At 36.4% G+C, this 23936-nt stretch overlaps 1 protein-coding gene across 4 annotated transcripts in view; it reads left to right on the forward strand.

Moving 5' to 3' along the window:
• Window positions 1-2101: 2101 nt before the first annotated feature.
• The window catches only part of LOC128858099 (histone deacetylase 4), a 66309-nt gene continuing 44474 nt past the window's right edge, over window positions 2102-23936 (forward strand). For 2 of the 4 annotated variants that reach the window (XM_054094075.1, XM_054094071.1), the window contains exons 1-2: window positions 2102-3700; window positions 10397-10440. In XM_054094075.1, the coding sequence (XP_053950050.1) occupies window positions 10407-10440 (34 nt within the window). In that variant the 5' untranslated portion in view covers window positions 2102-3700; window positions 10397-10406. The remainder of the gene's footprint in view (window positions 3701-10396; window positions 10441-23936) is intronic. The other 2 variants (XM_054094069.1, XM_054094070.1) reach the window with 2 other exon arrangements.

Below are 23936 nucleotides of genomic sequence, written 5' to 3' on the forward strand. Positions count from 1 at the left end.
ACCACCTTCTTAAGCTCCAATCACCACCTACAGCAGATGAAGAGCTCCAGCTTCCTCGTGAGACGCGTGTAACACTGGCACAATTACGTTCTGGACATTGTAGCAGGTTAAACTCCTACCTATCCAGAATCGACCCCGACATACCAAACATATGTCCGGTATGTGAAGGCACCCCGCACGACACTAACGACCTTTTCACATGCCCCTAAAACCGACTCATCTAACACCCCTCTCCCTCTGGACCCATCCCGTTGAAACAGCATGTTTCCTGGGCCTACCCCTAGATGAGCCAGACGAAGATGACCGGTGATATGCCCGACACTGGCGGGGGTACTATTACTGTTAACAAACAAACAAATCAATTCGACAATTTTTTAACAGAAACACAACAAGTGAGAGTGGCATCATTCTGACGTCAAATCGAGAACGAGCAATAATAAATCGCTTTGTATAACACAAACCAATCCCAAATTATAAACAAATAAATCTATACGAAGTTCCCATTTCTATTTGAGAAATTAAAATAATAACCATTTATGTTAAGAAATTTTCTTGCCTTACCTCGTAACTCCTCTCGCAAATCCGCTTACGGTGTCGTTTTTCGTCAATAAAAGTGTTTTTCCAAGAAAGGAAACTAATTTGAATCAACGTGATATGCATAAAGAATTTGCTTGAATCAATTATCAAATGTGCCCTTATAATCCTCAGTATAGCCATAAAGATTAGCTGCTTCGACCAATTATTACAACAGACAAAGTTTAACGGTCTATTGAACTATATCATAAAATCATGTCACATTAAGCAGGTAGCAGCAAAAACAGTAAAAATAATGTATTCTGTTTTTAGTCGGTAAAATGTAATAATCTATAAATATAGCTTGACAGTTTAGAGTAATTATAACAAAATTTGACAATTTATTTATATATTGTATAATTGGTGTGTTGGGTGTTTTTTCAAGCTCCAACCGCAATTTGTGCTTTGTGTCTTGAAGTTGTTCCGCAAATGAAGGGACCTACAGTTTTATGGCACATGCGAGAGGCGACCGCTATTAGAAAAAAACCTTTCCAAGAACTTTGGTGTTTCGTGCGGGTTTCACTGCGCAGTCATTGATTCTTTTCTTTAATTCAAATTATATTGTAATATAGCTAAATAGCACAAATATAGCTAAATTTAATTTAGAACACACAACTTTTCACAATTGACTAACCATGCAATGCATTCGCGCACCATTTCGATGCTTTGCAACAAAACCTGGTATATATTATCCTTGGTAAGGAGCGATAAAACAGGAAATTCTGTTGCCATCCGAATTAACGTCATTCTGCACCAATTTGAACACACATTATTCTCTATAAATTTATATGTATGGGTTTGATTATTTTCGAGATGCACACCTCAATTTAAATCAATTATGTGGTCGAGCTTTAGCTGTAAATTGCAACTCTGCGTGATCAACTGTACAGTCTGCGGTATAGTTTTGTACCGCACCGGTAGTACCGTCTCTGATTGAACGCTTTCATATACCGCCATGGTATTTGATTTCACATATCGTTATTTGCTCAGAGATTTATTTTTATACAGTACTTCTTCATGACTTTTTACTGGTGCAAATTAACGTTCACGTATTCTATCTTTATCCTTTCGTACAAGACTTATTTCATATTTACTCCTTAGTTTATACCCATTGGATTTTAAAGGGTGCAATTGAATATATCTAAAAATTTCAATTCATTTATTACGATTTTAAAACAATTGGTTTTGAAGTATTCAAATTTCCCAATAGAAAGGATATATCTTCATGTAACCTTACCACTTTGGACACTTTTTATGGGCTGAAATGATGCCATACGAGACTTTATGAATACTATACAATATATGTTATGTATTAGTATTGAATATAAAATAATTATAAAATATCTTTTATTTATAACGAAACAGTTACGCACAAACAACTTTTTTCTTAAGAGTGCTGCTGCGTTTAGACAAAAATAGGTGCACGCACCAGCATAAGAATAAAAACGAGAGAAAAATAAAAATTGGTCTGGCAATAGCGAAGGAGCATGTATGAAATAAAGGCAAAAATTAACTTGATAGATGACAAAGAGGAAGAAGAGAATAGCTGAAATCGAAAATCAAATCAGTCGAAGTGAAAAAATTCCATAAGGCGAAAGCAAAAGTTGGTAAATAAGTTCTGATTGGATTAAAATGTGGAAGTGAAAACATTGACCGTGAAATTAAAACTTTTCTGTTTTTCCGAAACAAAATTTAGATGCGTTTGAAAATTAAAAGAAATTTTGTGATTACTGTGCGACAACAACAAAATTAATGTTGCAATTGGTGCTTAATTAGGTTTCGAGATTCCCGAGGCTTCGTTTCCAATTAAAAACGTGACGAACTAGTGAACAACCGAGCGCAAAGTTATGCAGAGTAGGTGGATGTCAGACGTGTACTTATGTGTGAGGTTGCAGGTGTTTTACAAGTTATCAAATTGGAGTTAGACAAAATTCGCCGTTCTCTAAAAAGTATAAAAAATGAAGAAAAACCATTAATCATCAATATCATCATAGACCGAGAGTGATTTGCAATTTGCTTCATAGTTTTCTTTTTATTTAAATATTTTTCATTGCGTGTGTGTACTATGCTCATTTTGCTAGCTAGTGAATTGAATACACCGAATACTTATGCCGCGTTTCGTCAAATATTTTGCGTAGTTCCAATTGCATGAACTTAAAACAAGGAACAACACCCGCGAAACTAGAAGTCCAAGAGACCAAGAGAGAGACGTTCACGAACAAGTGTCCTTACAAATGAAGATAAAATTGCTTGCTCTGATTTAACGTGTTCCGTGGTTAATAGCAGCTCAACTAAAGCGCTCGGAACCACATCACTCCAGTTCTAGCTAAATTAATTTCTTCCTGTACGTAACCACTGCCGTCTCAACCGAATTTGACATAATATCGTTGTACCAACAATTTTCTGCCGCCACAATAGTTAATGATACATTACTCTTGCGCTCTCCGAGCTCTGCGCCATTCTGGGATACATAGAGTTGTAGTGCGCTATTCAACTCCATTCTTTTCTGCAATTGATCGCTCGGTTGGTTGGTTTATGTAACAAGTGTGTTGTGTTGTGTTAAATTGTTATTGTACTCTAAATTAAATGTATTTACGTAAATAGTTATATACGTATATACATTTTATAAAATGGAAATGTATGCAGACATACACGCCAAAAAGAATAAGTAAAGCTTAAAAATGTGTTATACTATAAAGGAGGAACACGCAATCAAGTGAAAAGCAAATACCTACATGCGATAAACCAAAACAAATCTCTCGAATTTATATATAAACTATAAGCTTTATAAAATAATAATTTAATAAAAATATTGAATGCTTATCTGTGTCGGGAAAATGTTTTTAACAAATTAAAATTTTGCGAGCAATTTTAAAAAATTGGGCAGCTCAATAGAAAATTAAAGTGTTCCGATCGCGAAGGCAATGTTATTTATAAAAAAGTGAAATACAAGCAACGCGGATCTTAAATCATAGATTTTCGATTAGCTTACCCTCATAATAACCCGTAAAGTTTGAAAAATATGGAAATGAAATTATATTAGAACCTCTTAGATTATCCTGCCACGAAAAAATCGAGATTGAGTCAGGAACTTATAATGTAATATTGAATTTTGTGAATTATCAAGGTATGCACACACACACATATACATACATACGTAAGTATGTATTGTATATGAATATACATTTGTACGAATATGTACATATGGTTTGTTTGCTAAAAGAACGTCATAACCCGAAAAAAATACAAGCACGCAGAAATGATCGCCAGCTGTTGTTGTTGTTGTAGCAGCACAAACATTCCCCGTGCATATACGAGGAATACTGCTGAAGTGACAGTCCTTGGCCGGATATAAATCCGGGTCGTTCCGGTTACGTAGAACCGACTGTCGTGGGAATCGCCAGCTCTTCCTTTATGCTGTATATAAAATTGACGACGGTATCTATTAAACGAAAATGTGTTTTCACTTTTACTTAGGAAAAAATAATACCATAAAACCCGTTTTTCTAGATTTTTATTTTAGTTATGACGTTCTTCCAGCAAAGGAGCTGTTTGTTGTTGTTTGCTGCTTTGTTTGCAGTTCTATATGTTTGCTTATAATTTTGAAAAAAAAAAGTTTTAAGAGATTTGAAGCATAGAATAAATTGTTTAAACTAACTTATTTTATACATCTGCGGCGCAAAATTAATTATCCTTTTTTTGCTTTTGAATAATGTTTCTAATTAAAAAAATGCTTTTGAGTGATGGAAACCTTTATTTTGACCTCTACGCATTCCGTTGTTTGTCTCTTTGTATACTACAGTTATGTAGTCAAATCTGATTGACGTACGACGCCATCTGCAAAAATAATAAACCTTCTTAATAGAAGATTCACCTTGTGAATAGAATATGGTGGCAAAAGATTTGGTTATACGACCCTATCGAAAACTGTTTGTTTCCACCATTCTTTAAATTAATCGATGGTTTCCCAGGCGCTATGGCAGGTGACCACCGCCCACCCGATATCAATAGGGACCAAAATAGTGCTGAACATGGCTTTGGCGCCAGCAGATCTAATATATTCTTGGGTTTTGAATTTTTAAATATTTATTTTACTTTGATTTTAAAAATAAGGACAAAATACAGGATCGAATTTTTTGGTATGGAAGATAAACCCAAGCACTTTCAATAAAAACGATTGCTAAAAGTCAAATCATTACTCGAAACTTTCACTTTACTGTACTGAAATTCAGGGGGGAGCCTGGTTTATGAGGTCTAAAAATTGCATCTCTTTGCGATTTTTTTTTTTAATATAGGAAAAAATTAATTTAGCACTCCAAAGTTTTTTCTATCTTTTAATGAACATTTAAAAAGTATACAAAATTTTTGTACTGGTTAAAATAAGTTGAAAAAAATCTTTTTAAATCTGGTTAAAAAGTTGAAAGTTGCGGTGGAATTAACAAAAATTTTTTCGTACTCATTTTTTGTTGTTGTAAAAATTGGTTTTGCACAAAGTTTCTACACTGCGTCATATGGTTTTGGTTGTAGTATGAACTATCATATACTTTTACAAAAAAGTTGTGGTGTTTAGAGAAGAAATCGTAGGGGCAATAATTAATAGTTGTCAGGGCAAGTATAAGACATACATACATATATGGGACCCGCTGGCAATAGATGCTTACTAGACTTGTATGCAGTTTACCCCTTCAGTATTTGTTATATTTAAATAATTTATGTATTTACTAGGTTCAATTAATTAAATATTACTTTTGCCTAGAAAATATTTTCTAGCAAAACTGCTGAACAAGTAAAGTTCACTCTGTTCCGAAAGAGTTACTGCGACTATATTTTTAACACTATAAGTTTGAAAAATTAACTAAGGTAAAAATATAAATTCCAGCAAGAAAGGTTTATATTTATTTCTTTCCTCTTGCGGCCGCCGTAGACGAATGTTGGTGCGTGACTACCATCCGGAATTCACAGAGACGACGTAGGTTCGAATCTCGGTAAAATACCAAAATTAAGAAAAAGTATTTTTCTTATAGCGGTCGCCCCTCGGCAGGCAATGTCAAACCTCCGAGTGTATTTCTGCCATGAAACGGTCATTAGCTCGTTGCTTTTGTAATTTGTCATTAACCGATCAAGTATGCCTCAAAAGTTTCTGCACAAATTTATCGACTTATTTTAAGCAAGGAAATTAGAGAAAGTTATTTTTTATTGATAGTTTATTTACAAATGTGTTATAGCAGTAATTCGTCCCCATAGGGAAACTCAAATCTATAAATATAAATTTAGAAGAGACATTTGCCTGTTGAATGCGTAGTAGGCCTGTGCAGGCACTGGATTTAGCTACAACAACCTCTATGGTGGTGGAAAAAAGTAGGAATAGCCTTTCCACCTTGAGTGAAAACCATAATGTTACCTTAATCTGGGTCCCGGTACATCGGAATATTGAAGGGAACGAAAAAGCAGATTCACACCATTAGGTGCAGTCAAGAGTACAATTTCCCTAAAATACCTCAGAATTGGGGATTGTATATGGAGAGACCAGACCAAATGCAAAATCAGCAGAACGTTATGGCCCACCTGCAACCTCAAACAATCGTCAACGTTGTTTAACATGAAACGACGGGACGCCTGGAGACTAACGGCAGTTGTTGTTGTTGTAGCAGCATAAACATTCCCCATATATATACGGGGAATGCTGCTGAAGTGAAGTCCTTGGCCGGATATAAATCTGGGTCGTTCCGGTAACGTAGAACCGACTGTCGTGGGAACTAACGGCAGTCATAACTGGCTTTTTGTCTATCGGAGAACAACCAAAATGGGCATCCCTCACAACACATACTGTCATATTTTTAAACAGCCGGAGAAAAAGGAAACAATCTTCCATTTCCTTTGTGAATTCCCTGTCCTATGGAAGGACAGAATGTTAATCCTAGGCAAACCGCTGTTCGAGGATCTCGAACAACTGTGGATTAGATGTCAACAACCTAATAAGGTTGAAGATGTGGCAACAAAATGGTGCGGAAGCGCTACTTGGATTCTGGGTGAATCACCACTCTGACCAACCAACCAACTGGTTTTCAATACGAGAGTATGCATGCAAAAATTTTCCATCCCCAGTGGATTTCTCTGCAAGAAATAACTGTTTAACTCTTTAAGTTCAATTGATAAACACACATACAGTTAAAAATTCTATACCTCGATCTCTTCAAAAAAAAGTTGTGTGTTAAAACTTTTGAGGTTTTGCCAGCAATAAATTTCGGTCCCATTAAATAAAAAAAATGGAGCAATAATTCATTTACAAAAGCGGATCTGGGTTTTATTAACCCGCCTTTCGACAAATCATCAACCCATGTGAAAGTATTATCAGTGGGCGTTACACCAGTTAAATTAAGGGGTTACATGGGTTTCGTGAGTTCAAAAAATCGATTTTTTTTTGGCCTATTAATTTCTACAGCATCTCAAGAATATATTTTGAAGTCGATCCGAATAATAGTTTCGGAGATACAGCCTTTGGAAGGTTGCGCTCCAAGCCACTTTTACTGTTATTCAAAACTTTAAACGCGTTTTTCTCGGAACTGTGTTTTCAAAGTCGGTTGTCAAATGTTCTCGAAAACTACTCAACCGATCTTGATGCAATTTTACACAGGTGTTCGAGATACAATTTACTCGTGCTTGGACGAAGGACTTTTTTTTTCAATTACAACAATTTAAAAAAACAAAATGTCAAGCAAATTTTACCGAAATTCTCATTTTTTTGGAAAAATGTCTGTCAAAATTCCAATTTTTACTTTTTTTTCTTTCCTTCGTTCTTAACTAAAACACTTATTTTTCTTTTTTCATCGGGGTCACCGGAAATGACGTCACAATGGAGGAGTTTAAATTTTTTGGTTTTTGAAAATTTCAGAAATTTTTCTTTAAATATGTATCTATAAGACAGAAAAAAGTTTGAATTAAATAAATAATTTTTTACATAAAAAAAAAATATTGAAAATAGGCCTTTTTTTACCCGACGAAACCCATGTAACCCCTTAAGTTGTACCTGTGCCATCTTCGACAACATTATTGCTTCCAGAAATGAGTTCTGTGTTTTGTGTTAAATTTTTCATGAGAAGTAAGAAACAAATTTTAATTTAATATAATATATTGGTGAGAATACAAATTTTTTGTAAGTCTACGCTCTCGAGAAGATATTTGCGAAGCCTGTATCCTCCGAAGAACAGAACCAAGTGCCCTGCTATCAGAAGTCTGCGCAACCTGCCAAACGGTTCACCAGCGATGAAGTTCAGGTGGTTATCACGTTATAATACCATTAGTCCTGGCGGACGAAGCATGTTCATGTTGGTAACATAGGTCCAACGCGTGTAACATATCTCATAAAGTAGCACATCATCAATTTGCCTATGGCAACTCTTATAACCACTGAAAAGCGAAAATCAGGAAGAATAGATCCACTATTGAAACCTGGGGAACCCGTCAACCAAAGGTAGGCAGATAGCCTGATATCTCTCCTTTCCCCAGTAATGAAGACACATGAAGCTCTCTCCGTTCTGCATATTGTAGCACGTTAAACTATCAATCTATCTATAACTATCTGTTTATTTACGCGTTTACTTAACTCCATCCGTCTAACATACTTCTCCCTCTGGACCCACCCTGTCGAAACAGTCAGTTTCCTGTGTCTAATATAAGATGAGACGGACGACAATGACCGATGACTGCACTGCGCCCTTTACAGGCCTTAGTAAACTGCTGCAATAGCAACAACAAGAAACAGCTTTTCTATCAGAAAGTTCCCGAAATGTATTCAAAAAATGTAAAATACAAGTTTATTCCTCAAAAGTGATATTATCGTTTTCAAAGGACCCCCATAAACTGCATCACACTAAAGCCAGCTTTTGATCCATTTCTTGAAACATTTCTGGAACTCTATTTTCGGCATAGCAATCAGAGCCGTTTCCGATTTTTGCATTACTTCCATTCGGCTGTTAAAACGCGTTCGCCGTACTGTTTTTTTTTGACTCAACCAAACAGAAGAAATCACACCATATTGGAACCATATCAGGTGGATTCGATGGCTTTTGGATGGTATTCGTTTCGACTTTAGTCGAAAATTCATGGATAATGAGGGCACTGTGCGACGGTGCGTTATCATAGAGCAAAATTCACTAGTTGTTTTCCCACAAATCCTTTTTTTTTGGCGAATTGCTTCACGTAAACGTCTAATAACGCCCAATTAATACCCTTATTAACTGTCCGACTGTCTGGCGAAAATTCATGGTGTATAATGCCGTTTTAATCCATAAAAACTGTGAGCTTCGATTTCTTTTTTTAACTGAAAACGACGTGTGTTTTTTGTTGTTGGCTCATTTGAAGCTCTCCACTAACTCGCCTGATGTCTGGATTGCGTGTCGTACACTCATAAACCACTTATCTCGTTGTTGTTGTTGTTGCAGAATTAACTTTGCCCTGTCAGTGTAGTGTAATCACCGGTCGTCTTCGTCTAGCTCATCTAACGGTAGGTCCAGGAAACTAGCGGTTTCCACGGATTAGGTACAGAGGGAGAGGGGTGTTAGATGAGTGGGTTTGTTTGGGCATGTGAAAAGGTGGTTAGTGTTGTGCGGGGTGCCTTAGCATGCCGGACATATATTTAGTATGTTGGGGTCAATTCTGAATAAGTAGGAGTTTAACCTGCTACAGTATCCAGAACGTAATTGTGCCAAGATTACGCGGGACTCTTCGTCTGCGATGGGTGGTGGTTGGACTCCGATGACGGCATTCCGGGGTCGGAAGCTTAAGAAGGCGGTAAGGGTCTCCCGATGAATGCCGTTGATTGTCTGTCCGGACACCGTCCGATCGAGTAGCTGTCGGTCTGTTTTGTCCTGGATATCGTCCGCGTAATTGAAGAAGTGCCTCCTGACATGCCTGGGAGGTGGCTCAGGTTCAAGCAGGTGTCTGCATGGGTGAGACCTACGGTAGCAGTTATTTATGCTCCTTTACAGGTAGCATATTTGCTTCGTCGTGTAGGTGTTGTATCGGGGTCATCATAACACATCCTATCGCGGTCCTTATGGCAGTGTTTTGGCAAGTCTGTAGCTTCGTCCACTGCGAATCACTGGTTCCACGCGACCAGACAGGCGTAGCATAATTTAGAACCGGTCGGCCTATTGCCCCTTATCTCGTCTCCATTAATAATGCGTTTGTTGAATGTTTGGTCTTTGGTGGTGTCATTCAGTCCTTGACTGGATATAAATTCGCGTCCTGCCACTATGTTCGTCATTCTCGATGGACTGACGATCTCTTCTGAAGCGCTCATGCCACTCGTAAACGGCTGTTTTCTTTGGAGTATCATTGCCGAAACAGTTTTCCCACATTTCCAAGGTTTTCGCTCCATTGGATCCATTATCAACGCAAAATGTAATACAAACACTTGCAGACGGCGTAACTTTTACAAATGTCAAGCAATATTATTCAAAACCAGAACTTTCGACACAGAGGAAAATGGTATATTAATTTTTCAAAAGATAAAACTTCTGTACGTCACATCAACAGAGGCAATGAGGCTTTGAAATTCCAAGAAAAAGAATTAGAGACGCTTACTCTTATAGGATGTTGAAGGTGGTTGTCGTTGTTGTTGTAGCAGCCTTAAGGAAACCTGTCTAGATCAGCTTAGTCATGGTATTAATTTAGTTCTCTTAGTCCAGTCGATTACGAGAAAGAATATAGGGAGCATTAAATGGGCGATCAATGCCATATGGCGCAGCCACTAGCGCATTTATGTGTATAAATATTTAGGTTATTACTATTATTTGTTTTTAACAGTTTTTTTTTCTTATAGACTCATCACGATGACTAGTCCAGAGGATAGGATAACAAATCATGGTAAGCAAATGACTGTTGACATCTACATTTAACATTAAAATTTCCATGTAAAAAGATTCGAGCATTCGTTGGAAAAAAAATCAAATCAAATTTTGAGCCACTTTAAACTTGAACAATATTATACTAAATATTAAATTAAAATGCATACCCAAAATTTTCCTAATAATTCCGAGTACAAAGTTGATGTTAATGTGTGTTATGTGGTTTTTGTTGTAGTATGACCTACATTTATTTTTATAAAAAAGAAAATAAAATAAATAGTCAAAACTTAGCAAAATGTCTTGCTTTTACCCACTTAGTAGGCAAAAAGTGATGATAACAAATTTCTAATATGCTCTGTAGTACAGGGTGGTCCAAATAGTGTTTTTAAATTAAACATTTTATTACATTGTGCAACAGCATTTGTGGGTGCGCATAATTCCAAAGCAGGATGAAAGACAATTGCTGGCGTATGCCGATGATATTGACATCATCGGCCTTAACAACCGCGCTGTTAGTTCTGCCTTCTCCAAACTGGATAAAGAGGCAAAGCGAATGGGTCTGGTGGTGAACGAGGACAAAACGAAGTACCTCCTGTCTTCAAACAAACAGTCGGCGCACTCGCGTATCGGCACCCACGTCACTGTTGACAGTTATAATTTTGAGGTTGTAAAAGACTTCGTCTATTTAGGAACCAGCATTAACACCGATAACAATGTCAGCCTTGAAATCCAACGTAGAATCTCTCTTGCCAACAAGTGCTACTTTGGACTAAGTAGGCAATTGAGTAGTAAAGTCCTCTCTCGACGAACAAAACTAACACTCTACAAGACTCTCATCATGCCCGTCCTAACGTATGGCGCAGAAGCTTGGACGATGACAACATCCGATGAAGCGACGCTTGGAGTGTTCGAGAGAAAGATTCTGCGTAAGATTTTTGGACCTTTGCACGTTGGCAACAGCGAATATCGCAGACGATGGAACGATGAGCTGTATGAGCTTTACGACGACATAGACATAGCGCAGCGAATAAAGATCCAGCGGCTACGTTGGCTGGGTCATGTCGTCCGAATGGATACAAACGCTTAGGCTTTGAAAGTATTCGATGCGGTACCAGCTGGTGGTAGCAGAGGAAGAGGGCGGCCTCCTCTGCGTTGGAAAGATCAGGTGGAGAAGGACTTGGCTTCACTTGGTGTGTCCAACTGGCGCCGGTTAGCACGAGAAAGAAACGACTGGCGCGCTTTGTTAAGTTCGGTCAAAATCGCGTAAGCGGTTATAGCGCCAATTAAGAAGAAGAGAAGGATGAAAGACCTAAACACGTATAGTAAATTTCTTTGCTATGGCAATTTTAAATTTGCGATATTTTCTCTAAGTGTAAGAATAAATAAAAAAAAAGAGTTAAAATATACATGTAGGATTTAGAGTTAAACAATTTGTTCTTACTTTAATTTAGACAATTTCTTTATTACTTCAACTTAGACAATTTGTTCCTGTGCGTTCCTCGCTTGATGGCGCTTTAGTTCACAATGTTTTATCTGTCCAGTCGTTCGTATCGTCAACGTCTTCGTTGGGTATGTTCGGGGTATGGTAATCTCGGTCTTTTTGTTGCGTTACATTGTTGTCCGTATTAGTCCGGTCATACACTGTGCGCTCTGTCTCCTATTATGTCTGTTCGTCGTGTCCGTCATTTCCTACATACATATGTCGGAGAAAAACATGTTGGTAAAGTGTGTATAGTAAAATTTTACCAGCAATAACTTTGTAGAACATTTTAGCCCATTAGCTCTTTCACGAAAGGGTTGTTTTGGCCCCTTTTTTTTAGAAAGTCCGCAAAAATGTCATTTTGACGGTTGCTAGGGGATTAAAATGTTCTAGAAAATTATTGTATTTGCCCTAAAATTTCACTAGGTATCCCCTCAGATAAAATCTTTGTACAAAGTACAGATGCTTCTCGTAAAATTTTACTATATGCACCTTAACAACATGTTTCTCTCCGATATGTATTTTTAATATTAGGTCGGTGCCACATCATAGGGAATTCGGCAGCAAAATTCTGCTGCTCATTTCACACGTACAGTGAGTCAAAAAAGTTTAAGTACACTTAAGTTTTGTTCAAAAATTTACTACAATAAAATAATTTTTATTTTTAAATATAAACATAAACTTTTGGCATGTAGTGTAAAAAGAGAATATTGTTAACTTAGTTTCACTCCTTTCACCTCTCTCGCTGTTGTGAGTTGAAGAATAATTGTCGTAAAGGAGAGAGAGAGAGCTAAAACAGCCAAAAAAAGTTTACGTACGTTGTTATTTTTTCGTTGTTTCTTTTTCCAAAACTTACGGTTTTTCTCCGTTATTTCTTATTATCGCTCAAATGATCATAGTTGATAGTATTTTGATGCAAATGGTATGTATAACTTTTAATAGTTTTGTGTTTATGGTGACAGTTAACGTATACGATTTGCGTAAAGTGATTATAAAATTATATTTAGAAAAAAAATCTTTGCGTGAAATCGGCAAAATTATCGGTAAATCACATTCCAGCGTGCAAGGAGTAATTAATTCTTATATAAACTCTGGAAATATTCGGCCAAAGCCGCGATCCGGCCGGCCAAAAAAACTCTCACTGAGAGACGAGCGCCGAATCTTAGATTCAATAAGGTCTAATCCCAGAAAATCTGCTGTGAAAATACAGGAAGAGGTACAGCAAAGCGTTGGAATAAGCGTCCACCCACAAACTGTTTGAAATGTACTCCATAAGGCTGGGTACAATGGTCGAACACCGCGTAAAAAGGCTTTTATATCTAAAGTAAATAAAAAAAAGAGGATTACCTTCGCTAAAGACTATTTGAACAAACCCGAATCATTTTGGAGCAACGTAATTTTTAGTGATGAGTCTAAATATAATTTGTTTGGTCCAGATGGAGCCGTAAAAGTTTGGAAAAAACCAAATGAGTAGATGAAAGTGAAAAATTTGGTACCCACAATGAAACACGGTGGCGGTAATATTATGGTTTGGGGCTATATGGCAGAAGCTGGTGTTGGAAAGCTTGTGTTTGTTGACAATGTAATGGATAAGCACCTCTACCTAAAAATCCTGAGAGAAAATCTTGAGACGAGTGCGACACAATTGGGGTTTGAAAAAAATGGGTTCTTGTTTCAACAAGACAATGACCCGATACACACGTCATATTTGGTCAGAGAGTGGCTTCTATATAACTGCAAGCAACTACATACACCACCGCAGTCCCCGGATCTAAATCCTATCGAGCACATCTGGGATCTGCTCGAAAAACGAATACGTAAACACAAAATTACTTCGAAGGAATCCCTAAAGAAGGCTTTATCGACTGAGTGGATGAAAATTACCCAAAAGATACCGGAAACTTAGTAAAGAGCTTGCGGCGGCGCTTACAAGCAGTTATCGATGCCGGGGGAGGGCCAACGAAATACTAATAACACTTGACCTACAAGAATTTTCAAATGTTTTTAATATTTTCGGTTAAGTGTACGAAAACTTATTGGACGTGCGCTCAGGACTTTTTTTTTTCATTTTTGTATAGCTATTTCTATGTTTTAAGTTCGTAACCCATGAAAAGGCTTATTTTGTGTTCTTTAACCTTTAAATATATCTATTTCGAAGAATAAATTTTATTTTTAGATTGTAAGATGGAGTTTTTATTGATAATTTTCTAAAATTTCAGGTGTACTTAAACTTTTTTGGCTCACTGTATTCTTATGCTCGTCCAAAATCAGTCGTTGTTCAGACGACAATGAAGTAACATGAACAATTTTCTTATATCACCCACACAATATTTTTGTGTTTTGTTGTAAACAAACCGCTGTCACACCCCCTGTTATGTCAGCTGATTCCTTCATATTCGCTAAGAGCCGGTTAACGGTCTGATGTTGGCCACACCTTTCGAATTATTTTCATCATGGTTACATCGGTTTTTTTTTATTTATTTTATGATGAGCTGCTAATTCGTTATCATTCGTATATGTAAATTAAAAACAAGTGGGCCAGGGCCCTTAATTGAGACAAACTGTAGGTTGTAATTATTGTTGTGCCCTCTAGGGGAGTGGTTTAAACAAATTAACTATCAAAAATGGGTTTCACGTATCCAGAAATCTCATACATACATTTTCTTCTAAAAAAATATAACAAAAAATAATTAATTAGGGATTAATAATTAAAATTTAAAATAAGGAGGTTCGAAATCCATTCTAGAGATTTACATCCGTGGACTCTTTTGCTCAAAATTGTCAGGAGAATACTTCTGTCGCCGAAACAAAGTAGAGAAAAATTTGAACCCGCCCTAATATATATTGGGCCCCTTCGGTTTATGTCTGTATGATATGAAATTTTATTTTCCAAATGTACATTTACTGCACGCCTAAACATGTGGACTCTTTTTGCGCAGTTTTAACAACATTTGGGCATAATCGATATCCTTTCACGGTAATAATGTTGTTTTTCAAAACTCCAATTGTTCCTTGTTAAACTCTATCGTTATTGACCAGGCTCGGACTTTATTGACCCCACGGAAAGTACACCCGTAAGCGCTAAATCAGGGGCTCTTGGTAGCCAAATAAAATTGTTCTTCCCTAGAAGCTCGTTTGCAATAAATTGATTGCTTCATTGTCCTCGTGGCATATCGCAATCTACTGGAAACCACATATTGCCACTGTCCATCCCAACAGCAATTGGCCCAAAAACATTGCTGACATACGTACGTGTATCTTCACTAATAGCAAGCGCATTTTTACCTGCGTTTTCTACAATGTTTTCTCTTAAAGCTGATTTATCTAGCCAGTTGACTAAAGTTTTTCTTTACTATTCCAGACTCTGTTGAACGATTAAAACGACCGAAAAAATCCATAATTTTTGAAAAAATAATTTTCACAAATCCACCATTTTTGTAGTGGATTTCAATTACTTTGTAAAGGTAAAAGTTCTCAAAGTTATTTCACTTTATTTTGGCGGAAATGATAGAAAAGGTTTTTTCGCTCCTCCGCAAGCAATGGCAAGCCTCCAAGTATATTTCTGCCATGGAAAAGCTTGAGCTTTTGGCTCAATGTATTTTTTTTTTGTTCCTTGTTCACTCCTCTCGGTAGCACAGGGCCTCGACAAGGCACAGTCTGGCGTTGGCTTCATTAAGGGGTTAGGGGTAGTCAGAATTTTCAAAAAATCGATTTTTTTTTTTGCATTTTCTTAAAGTATAATGTTTTAAAAATATTGTGTAAAAATTTGAAGTGAATCCAACAAATACTTTTCAAGTTATTCAACAATTAACAAAGGGCGCTCGGCCGCTCCGGAGCCGATAGCAAAACTTTAAATGCGTTTTTCTCAAAACTATGTTTTTCAAACTGGTGAACACTGTAACTTAAAAACCGCTACGTAGATTTCAATAAAATTTATACAGCTTTTGAAAAACATAAAAAACTTGTGCCTGATCGAAGGATTTTTTTTTTTTTCAAAAATTTCGATTTTTTTTTAACAATTAACTGTTGGTTTTTTCCCGAAAATCTGAAAAATATTTCCTGAGGCCGCCATTTTGTTCATTTTGAAAAAAAAAAAAAGCTTCGATCCGGCTCGAGATAATCTATCAATAAAAATAATTTTTCTCATCCGATTGGTTTTAGATGAATCTGCAAGGACTTGTGTTGTTCACCGCAAGGGACTTCTGGAGAAACGGGCTTCACACAAACAGCGATAACTTTTGCAATTATTAATTTTTTTTTTTGAAATTTTGGTGAAGTCAAGTTAAAACATGATGTTTTTATGCTATGTTTTTATTTTTGTTAAATAAATTAATTAAGTAGCAAAAAAAAATTCGTGAAAATCATCATTTTTTCGGGCCTCTGACTACCCCTAACCCCTTAATCTATTATGATTTCTGATAGGGTAGGTGGTTAGCCTGCCGCTCAAAGTATATTTTAAATCAATTTCTTAGAGAAAAGAAGCTATAAACAGGTTCTTATCCGGAACAAAAATATGGAATTTTAATTTAAATAAAAAATATAGCATTGATTAAAAAATTGCTGGGAAAACTGCAAGAAGTCAAAATGTTATAACCATGTTTTTAAAAGATGATAAATAATATGCAATAATATGAAAAGGGTGCACTCACCAGGCCGTATCAGCTACAGATAAGAGGGCAATCATGCTTGCAACTTATTCCTCTCAGGCCAAAATTAAGAATGGAAGCCGGTTAAGAGTCGGATCTGCAACTGTCAAGCGTGTTATTAAAAGTCTTAATCATTTGAAGAGGCAAAAGCAGAAAATAAAGAATAAATGATTTTGTTTTATCTGATGAGAGAAATTTTAAAACAGCCGGCCTGAGTGCTACCACAACTTTCTACTTCCTTGTTTTACTTAAAAATAGCCTTTTTCTGAGTTGTTATCGGAGTGGATCGCCTTAATATAATTGTTTGTTACATTCAAATTGGAGTTTCAGTCAACATCAGTTGTGAGCTGGATATATATAAATGTATAATTGGCGCTTACCCTCTTTTTGGGTGTTTGGTCGAGCTGGATAATGCGGCGAAACGTTAAAATAAGAAAATGTATTGGAAAATTTGGATGGATTGCCCGAAAAGCGCACAAGTTTAGTCGCGGATGGACTTGGACTGTTTGAAGTATATTCTACTACTATTCTATTCCAAATTGAATTTTATGGCAAAAGGCAATAACCAGTATTTGCTATTCATTGTCCAACCACTTAGCATTGTACAGGGAGGTTCATTTAGTGTTTGAACTTCGCATTATCGACGGCTTTTCACTTTGACAGGTAAAATAACATTTGTTATGTGTCAGATCGTTTATGGTTAGGTGTTTAAAAGCGGTAAACTTGGTAAATGCTACACCAATCATCCAGAGAGCCGATTCCAAAGTTAAAACATGAATTCAAAATTGACATTGGGGAGATAAGTGCCGAAACTCTATCCTATAGCCCCGATATCGCACACTGTGACTGGTTTTTTTGTCCAAAATGAAGTCTCATCTCAAGGAAACTCATCATGGTGCCATACAGTAGGTTAAGGAAACTGTAACTAATTCTAACAGTACCTAACGGGTTAATTGCCGAGAATTGCGAAGGGTTTTTCTAAGCGTGGGAGCAGCGATGGAATGGTTGTGTAAAGTTAGAAAGAAATATGTTGAAGGTCGATAATAAAATTTTGCTAGGCGCTGCTTTTAAGATAAACTTTCATTTACATAATTTGCTAATAAGAGTCGGAAACATAATTCAAAAGTGACTCTCAACTTCTAATTCGAGCTATTAGGACTGGCTTATTTGGCTTTAAGGCACCGTAGCTGAATGGGTTGGTGCGTGACTACCATTCGGAGGTTCCCAGGCTCAAGTCTCCGGGCATGAAACATCAAATGGTACAACAAGTTTTTCTAATAGCGGTCGCTCTTCGGCAGTCAATGGCAAACCTCCGAGTGTATTTCTGCCATCAAAAAGCTCCTCATAAAAAACCATCTGCCTTTCGGAGTTGGCTTAAAGCTGTAGGTCACTCAATTTGTGGTACAACATCAAGACGCGCCCCACACATAGGAAGGGGAGCTCTGCCAAAAACCCAATAAAGGGTGGTAGCGCCAATTATACAGGGGTTTCCCATAAGAGGTGTTATATTGATAAAAGATCAATGGTTTCGTTGCTTGTGTGGCCATCTTGTTGAATTTGTCCAGATCAATACCATCCAATTCTGGCCATAAAAAATCGTTAATCATCTCTCTACAGCGTAATCCATTTACTGTAACTGTTGCTCCAGCTTCATTTTCGAAAAAATAAGGTCCAATGACTTCGCCGGACCATAAACCGCACCAAACAGTCACACGGTGAAGATAGAGAGGCTTTTCAACAATAACACTTGGATTTTCTGAGCCCCAGATTCGACAAGTTTGCGTGTTGACGAAGCCACCGAGGTGGAAATGGACCTCATCACTTAAGATGATTTTTCGATGGAATTCTGGATCATTTTCATGCATATTAACGACCCAATCAGTAAAGGCACGACGTTGTTCATGATCGGCCGGCTTGAGTTCTTAGGTTAACTGAACTTTATAAGCCTTAAAACCCAAATCTTCATGCAAAATATGGTGTAATAACGTTTGTGGAATGCCCAATTCCAAAGAACGACGAGGAATGGACACACCTGGGTTTTCTTCAACACTTTCGGCTACAACAGCAATATTTTCGGCTGTTCTTGAGCGACGTGCACGGGTTTTATTCTTCACATCCATAACTTGTCCCAACAGCTCGAATTTTTTCACCAAATTCTGTATTGCGGTCCGACAAGGTGCTTCACGATGACCCAAACATGTGCGAGTTTTACGAACCGTCTCTGCCAAATTTTCACAATTTGTATAGTGAATTTTAATATTTTCCATGCGTTGTTTAAGCGTGTTCCATTTTTATTAATGGCGTAGTTTCTACTTGTCAAATATCAAAAAATGACAGCTTCAAAAGTGACATCTACCGAAATAGTGGGATATTCAAAAGAGCACCTGTTATTGGAAAATCCTTTATATACGAAATTACCTATATATAGGATTTTTCAGTAAGAGCGCTTCAACTTTTGAACTTTTTTGAATAAAACACAAACGGTTTGACTTTTTTAACTAATTTTTTTTTTTATTATCGAGTTTGAACATATACATTTAAGTATGAAATTCGATTTCTTTTGCATGACCACCGCGTGCACGTTTTACGAAGTCCAATCGTTGAACCCAATTTTCGACCACTCTTTTGCATAAATCGGCCGAAATTCCAGCAATTTCGCGTTCAATATTGGCTCTGAGCTCACAAATCGTCGCCGGCTTGTTACTGTAGACCAATGACTTCACATAACCCCAAAACGGGACGGCTTGTTAAATGGACCGTAAAATGGCCGTAATGCTCTTAAAGTAGCAGCAACAGAACGATTATTTTCATAAAAAATTTGCACGATTTGCAATCGTTGCTCAAGTGTGTAGCGTTCCATGATGAAATGTATACTAATGAAGTTTACAAATGACAAGCGAAAAATAAAAAATATTGCGTCGTTCGCCCTCCCTATCGGAAAAAAGTTGAAGCGCACCTATTGGCCAACCCTATATATTTGCACGAAAGTAGCACATCCTATTGAAAAGCTTATGAATGTGTGAACTAAAATTTTCATTCTAACATGTCACCGGGCAATCAGTACCGAAACTTTTTTGACAGAATGTATTTATGCTTTTGTGATTTTCGGAGCATCTGCCTTGACATTCATAAACTAGCAGCTTTTCGCTCTTTTATGTACACATTTCCAAGCATACATATGTACATATATGTGTGGTATTTATTTTGCATGTAACTGTGAATGTATGTAAAGACTTTGGATTCGGTTAAACCCTTCAGTTATCCAGTAAACACTCCAATCGTCATAAATCCTTCTACAATACTTACAATTACGCGAGTATTTAAACTATTTATATATGTATGTATGTACACACATATACATATATGTATATATATCTGAATACATGCATAATAAACGAATATACATGCACACGCATCCAAAAGGCACATAAAGAGAGAAGCAATTTTGTTGTATAAAAAGCTGAAAAGGAATCAGCAGAATACTGAAGGAAACCTACGTTTATTGATTTTAGTTATTTTTAGAAATTACTTGCCTTCACAGCAGTTTATCATGAAATAAATATTCTGCAACTTTACGAAACAAGAAATGGGGAAAAAGAACGGTAAGTCGCTTTCTTCTTGCCGGCTAACTTTCATATGTATGGATGTGTGTGTGGCGCCTCTTTCCAATGAACATTTCATAGGCACACAACCTGTATGAGTGTATGTACGTGTATTAACTACACACCTGCCTAGGTGCGGTTTCTCTATACACATACATACGTACATAGATATGTATTCGTAAGCATTGCCTTCACATTGAAGGTTCCACTGTTTGCAGTAGCTCCGTGTTGGTTTTTAGAAAAGAAGGAGTGAAAGAAGGATAGCTAACAGCTGGAGGAAGTAGCTGAAACATTAGAAGAACTAGCATGCAGCGCATACATACCTATGTACATATATAATATATGCATACATAAGTGAAATGGGAAAGAAAACCAATACAACGTGGCAAGGTTAAGTGAATTAAGGCAGGACAAGGTAATGCTAGAGACTTTTTTTTACCTAAATACAAAGTATTTATGTAGAGGTGTGCATGTAGATTTTAAAATCTATTGTTCTAACAAGTAAAAGTAAAAGTGTGACCAACAACGCATTTAGTAGGCACGTGTGGAGGATAATAATCTATGTAAATATAATATTTATGCATACATATATACAAATTAGAATTTGGAAATCATTAAAAAGTGGTTGCCTTGATGATGACGGCTGCCATGGCAGTGTGGGGCTAATTTCAACTTCAGATGCTTGTGATATTTTGAGGAGACGTAGATTCAACGGTGGTGTTTCCAATGATGCCTACAAGTCCGCATTCGCTACACATTCCGTATTTCAGCCTGCTCAAGTACTACAAGTATTCCTGGAGAATTTGTAGAATATTAAATTATTTATTGGGCAGTTCAGTTTATTTGCTTGTGAGTGGCACTCTGCACTACCATTACGGAGTGGATAATCGGCGTAGACTTTAAAGTTGTTTATTAAGGGGTTATATACCTTGTGTTGGACTAAAAAAGCGAAAAATTGTTTATGGTATATTATCTCGAAGTCGTGTATTTTGAAAATTACCGTCGCGGTGATCATTATTTATCAAAAACTGTTTTGCCGATTTGCATAAACTTTTTTTTTAATTATTCGAAGTTACAACCTCGTGAATCTGAACGGTTCACTTTTTATAAATATCTGCATAGTTTGCTGGAATTACTTGTTTTTTTAATTTTTCAACCCCTCAATCGTTTTTTTGGTGCAAAGCGGTTTTCATATCGAGAAAAATTTTTTTGGGTAAATAAACCGTTCAGATTCACTAAACCACATTTTCCTACAATAATCATTTAAATTTTTTGATTTCAGTTGAGCTGCTCATGTGCTACTGTGATCACCGCAAGCCTCTTCTAAAAAACGGCGTTTCGGGGGAGGGGCGGTATCAACAATAAATAATAACATTTTTTTTAATAAAAACACCAAAACGTATTCTTCGAGAGTTACCCTTCAGTATGATATATGCCTCATTTGAATAAAAATTCTAAAACATATTTAAAAAAAAATTTTGACAATCGTCTATTTTTTCGGGCTCACAAGGTATATAATCCCTTAAACGTTTTGCATTTTGATATTTGTTAAAGCAAATATAGGCTATTATTCTATCAATGTTGAACTTCTGGTAGTTCAGAGCGAAAAAATTATTCAAGTGCATTTTGCGGGCTACTACTGACAGGACAGGGTGGCATCATACGGAAAGGGGTGTTAGATCAGTAGGCTGAAGTGTGTTGGTTAGTTTCACGCTGGATATCTTCATATTCCGGCCATACGTGGTCTGAGCCAATCGATATGCCGACATCCTCAGCAACTTCTCCAATTGTGATTTGGCGATTCACTATAACGAACACGCAAAACACTTGTCTTATTTATGCTGCTCACAAACAAACTAAACAAGCTATATTGCTAAAACCGTGAACATATTTTCGAGACGAGTGTACGAACATAAAAAAATAATAATAATAATCGAAAGTTAAATGTACGTAGCTTGCGAAATTTGAAAATTCACCTAAGTTTTTTAACACACTTCGCATACACTACACTATTCCATTTTTTAATTTTAAGTACTTCTTTTTATAAAATTATATTTCATGACCAAGACCACAACAAACCAAGTTACAAACTTTGTACAAGGATTATAAAGTTTCGAAAATTTTTTATCAAAACTTCAAATTTTTTTATTAGATTAAAAAAAAATGATGCGCCCCCATTCAATTTTAATATCATAAAGTGCAATTTTGAAGTAGCTCAGAATTCTCGCTGGTTTTTGATAAAGGTGTTGCGCCCCTCGAAGGTGTTGCGCATTTCCTCCATATAACGAATGCACGACATTTTTTTTAATTCTGTTTAGAATTTTTGAAATGTTGATGAAAATTTGTCGAATTTTTTAAATTTTGTACAAAGTTTGAAACTTCGATTATTATGGTCTGTAATATAATTGGCGTTTATATCCATTGCTTGGGTATTTGGTCGATCTTCTCTTCTATTCGTGGTGTGGGTCTTGATGCTTTTCCACAATTGAATGTACCTACAGTTTAAACCGACTCCGAATGGTAGATAGTTTTTTATGTATAGCTTTTTCATGGCAGAAATATTCTCGGAGCTTTATCATTACTGGTAATCAGGCACCGTCCTATTCGGTTACGGCAGCCGCCTTCATATTTGTATAAAAAAAGTAATAGTCGAAATTAAAAAATAAACAAGTATGTAAATACACAGATAATGAAGTTATGTGTTTCATTTGAATTAAGAAAAAACTCTAACTTAGAAGGCCCTGTACCTGATAGATTCTATAATTTTTAAAAACAAACTTAATCCCTGTGCCGATTTTTATGTCCGCAACTGTACATATACCTATGTACTACATAAATAAATACGCAAACCAACTTATTTGTATTCTCATTTCCTAGCGTTTTTCATATTGTGTTTTGGTTTCTATTTTCGTCTCTTGTGCTTTGTTTTTATTTTACAAATAACTTAGATGATACCCTCAAGCTAACAAAGCACACTAACACTGAAATATCCACTCCCCATTAAAACGCACACTACAACATTCTCCACTTGCACTTGTATCTTTTCTGTTATTTCACTCATCTATTTTGTCATTCTGTTATTTCGTCGTTATATCGGTTCGATGTTAAAAGTTGGTACGCCACCCAATTCTTATCTGCTCTTTCACCCAGTTTGTATCGCAATTGAATGTGGGTTTTGAATTTTCCTACTGTACTCAGTTACTCTCTGTGCTCTTCCGTTTATTCTCGCCAGCCACACTCGGAGTACCATATTCGCTTTACCTAGCATATTGTGTGTATGTATATATGTATATATAAATGTGTATATACCTGCGTACCTAGTAAATATGTGCTATACAGAGTTGCATATGTAATCGCGTGTATGTATTTACGACAGCGGTAGTGTTTTTTGTTGTTTTAATTACTTGTTTCTGTTTCTAAATATACTATCCACTGCTATGCACGATTTATAAGCGAGTCTAAAAATAAAACAGCAGGTCACGGCCTATTCAAGCACATAGCAGCGTATGTGTGTATGTACATAGATACATATGTATAATATTTACTTACTTATATATGTATGTAAGTATATCGAATACTGTTTTGTTTTTTACATTAATTTTTTCTTCGACTTAATTCGATTTCGCTTTATACGAGTAAAGGCGTTTAATGTAATACTGATAAGTAAAATAGAAATAAATATTTATAATGAAGAAGCTGAAAATGTTCACTTAAATCGCAGATGTTTTCTGTAAGAGTCGACCAATGGAATAAGAAAATAAATAAGTTCAGAGCCCTCAGATGTATG

The sequence above is a fragment of the Anastrepha ludens genome, chromosome 3 (genome assembly GCF_028408465.1).
Source record: "Anastrepha ludens isolate Willacy chromosome 3, idAnaLude1.1, whole genome shotgun sequence".
NCBI lineage: Eukaryota > Metazoa > Arthropoda > Insecta > Diptera > Tephritidae > Anastrepha > Anastrepha ludens.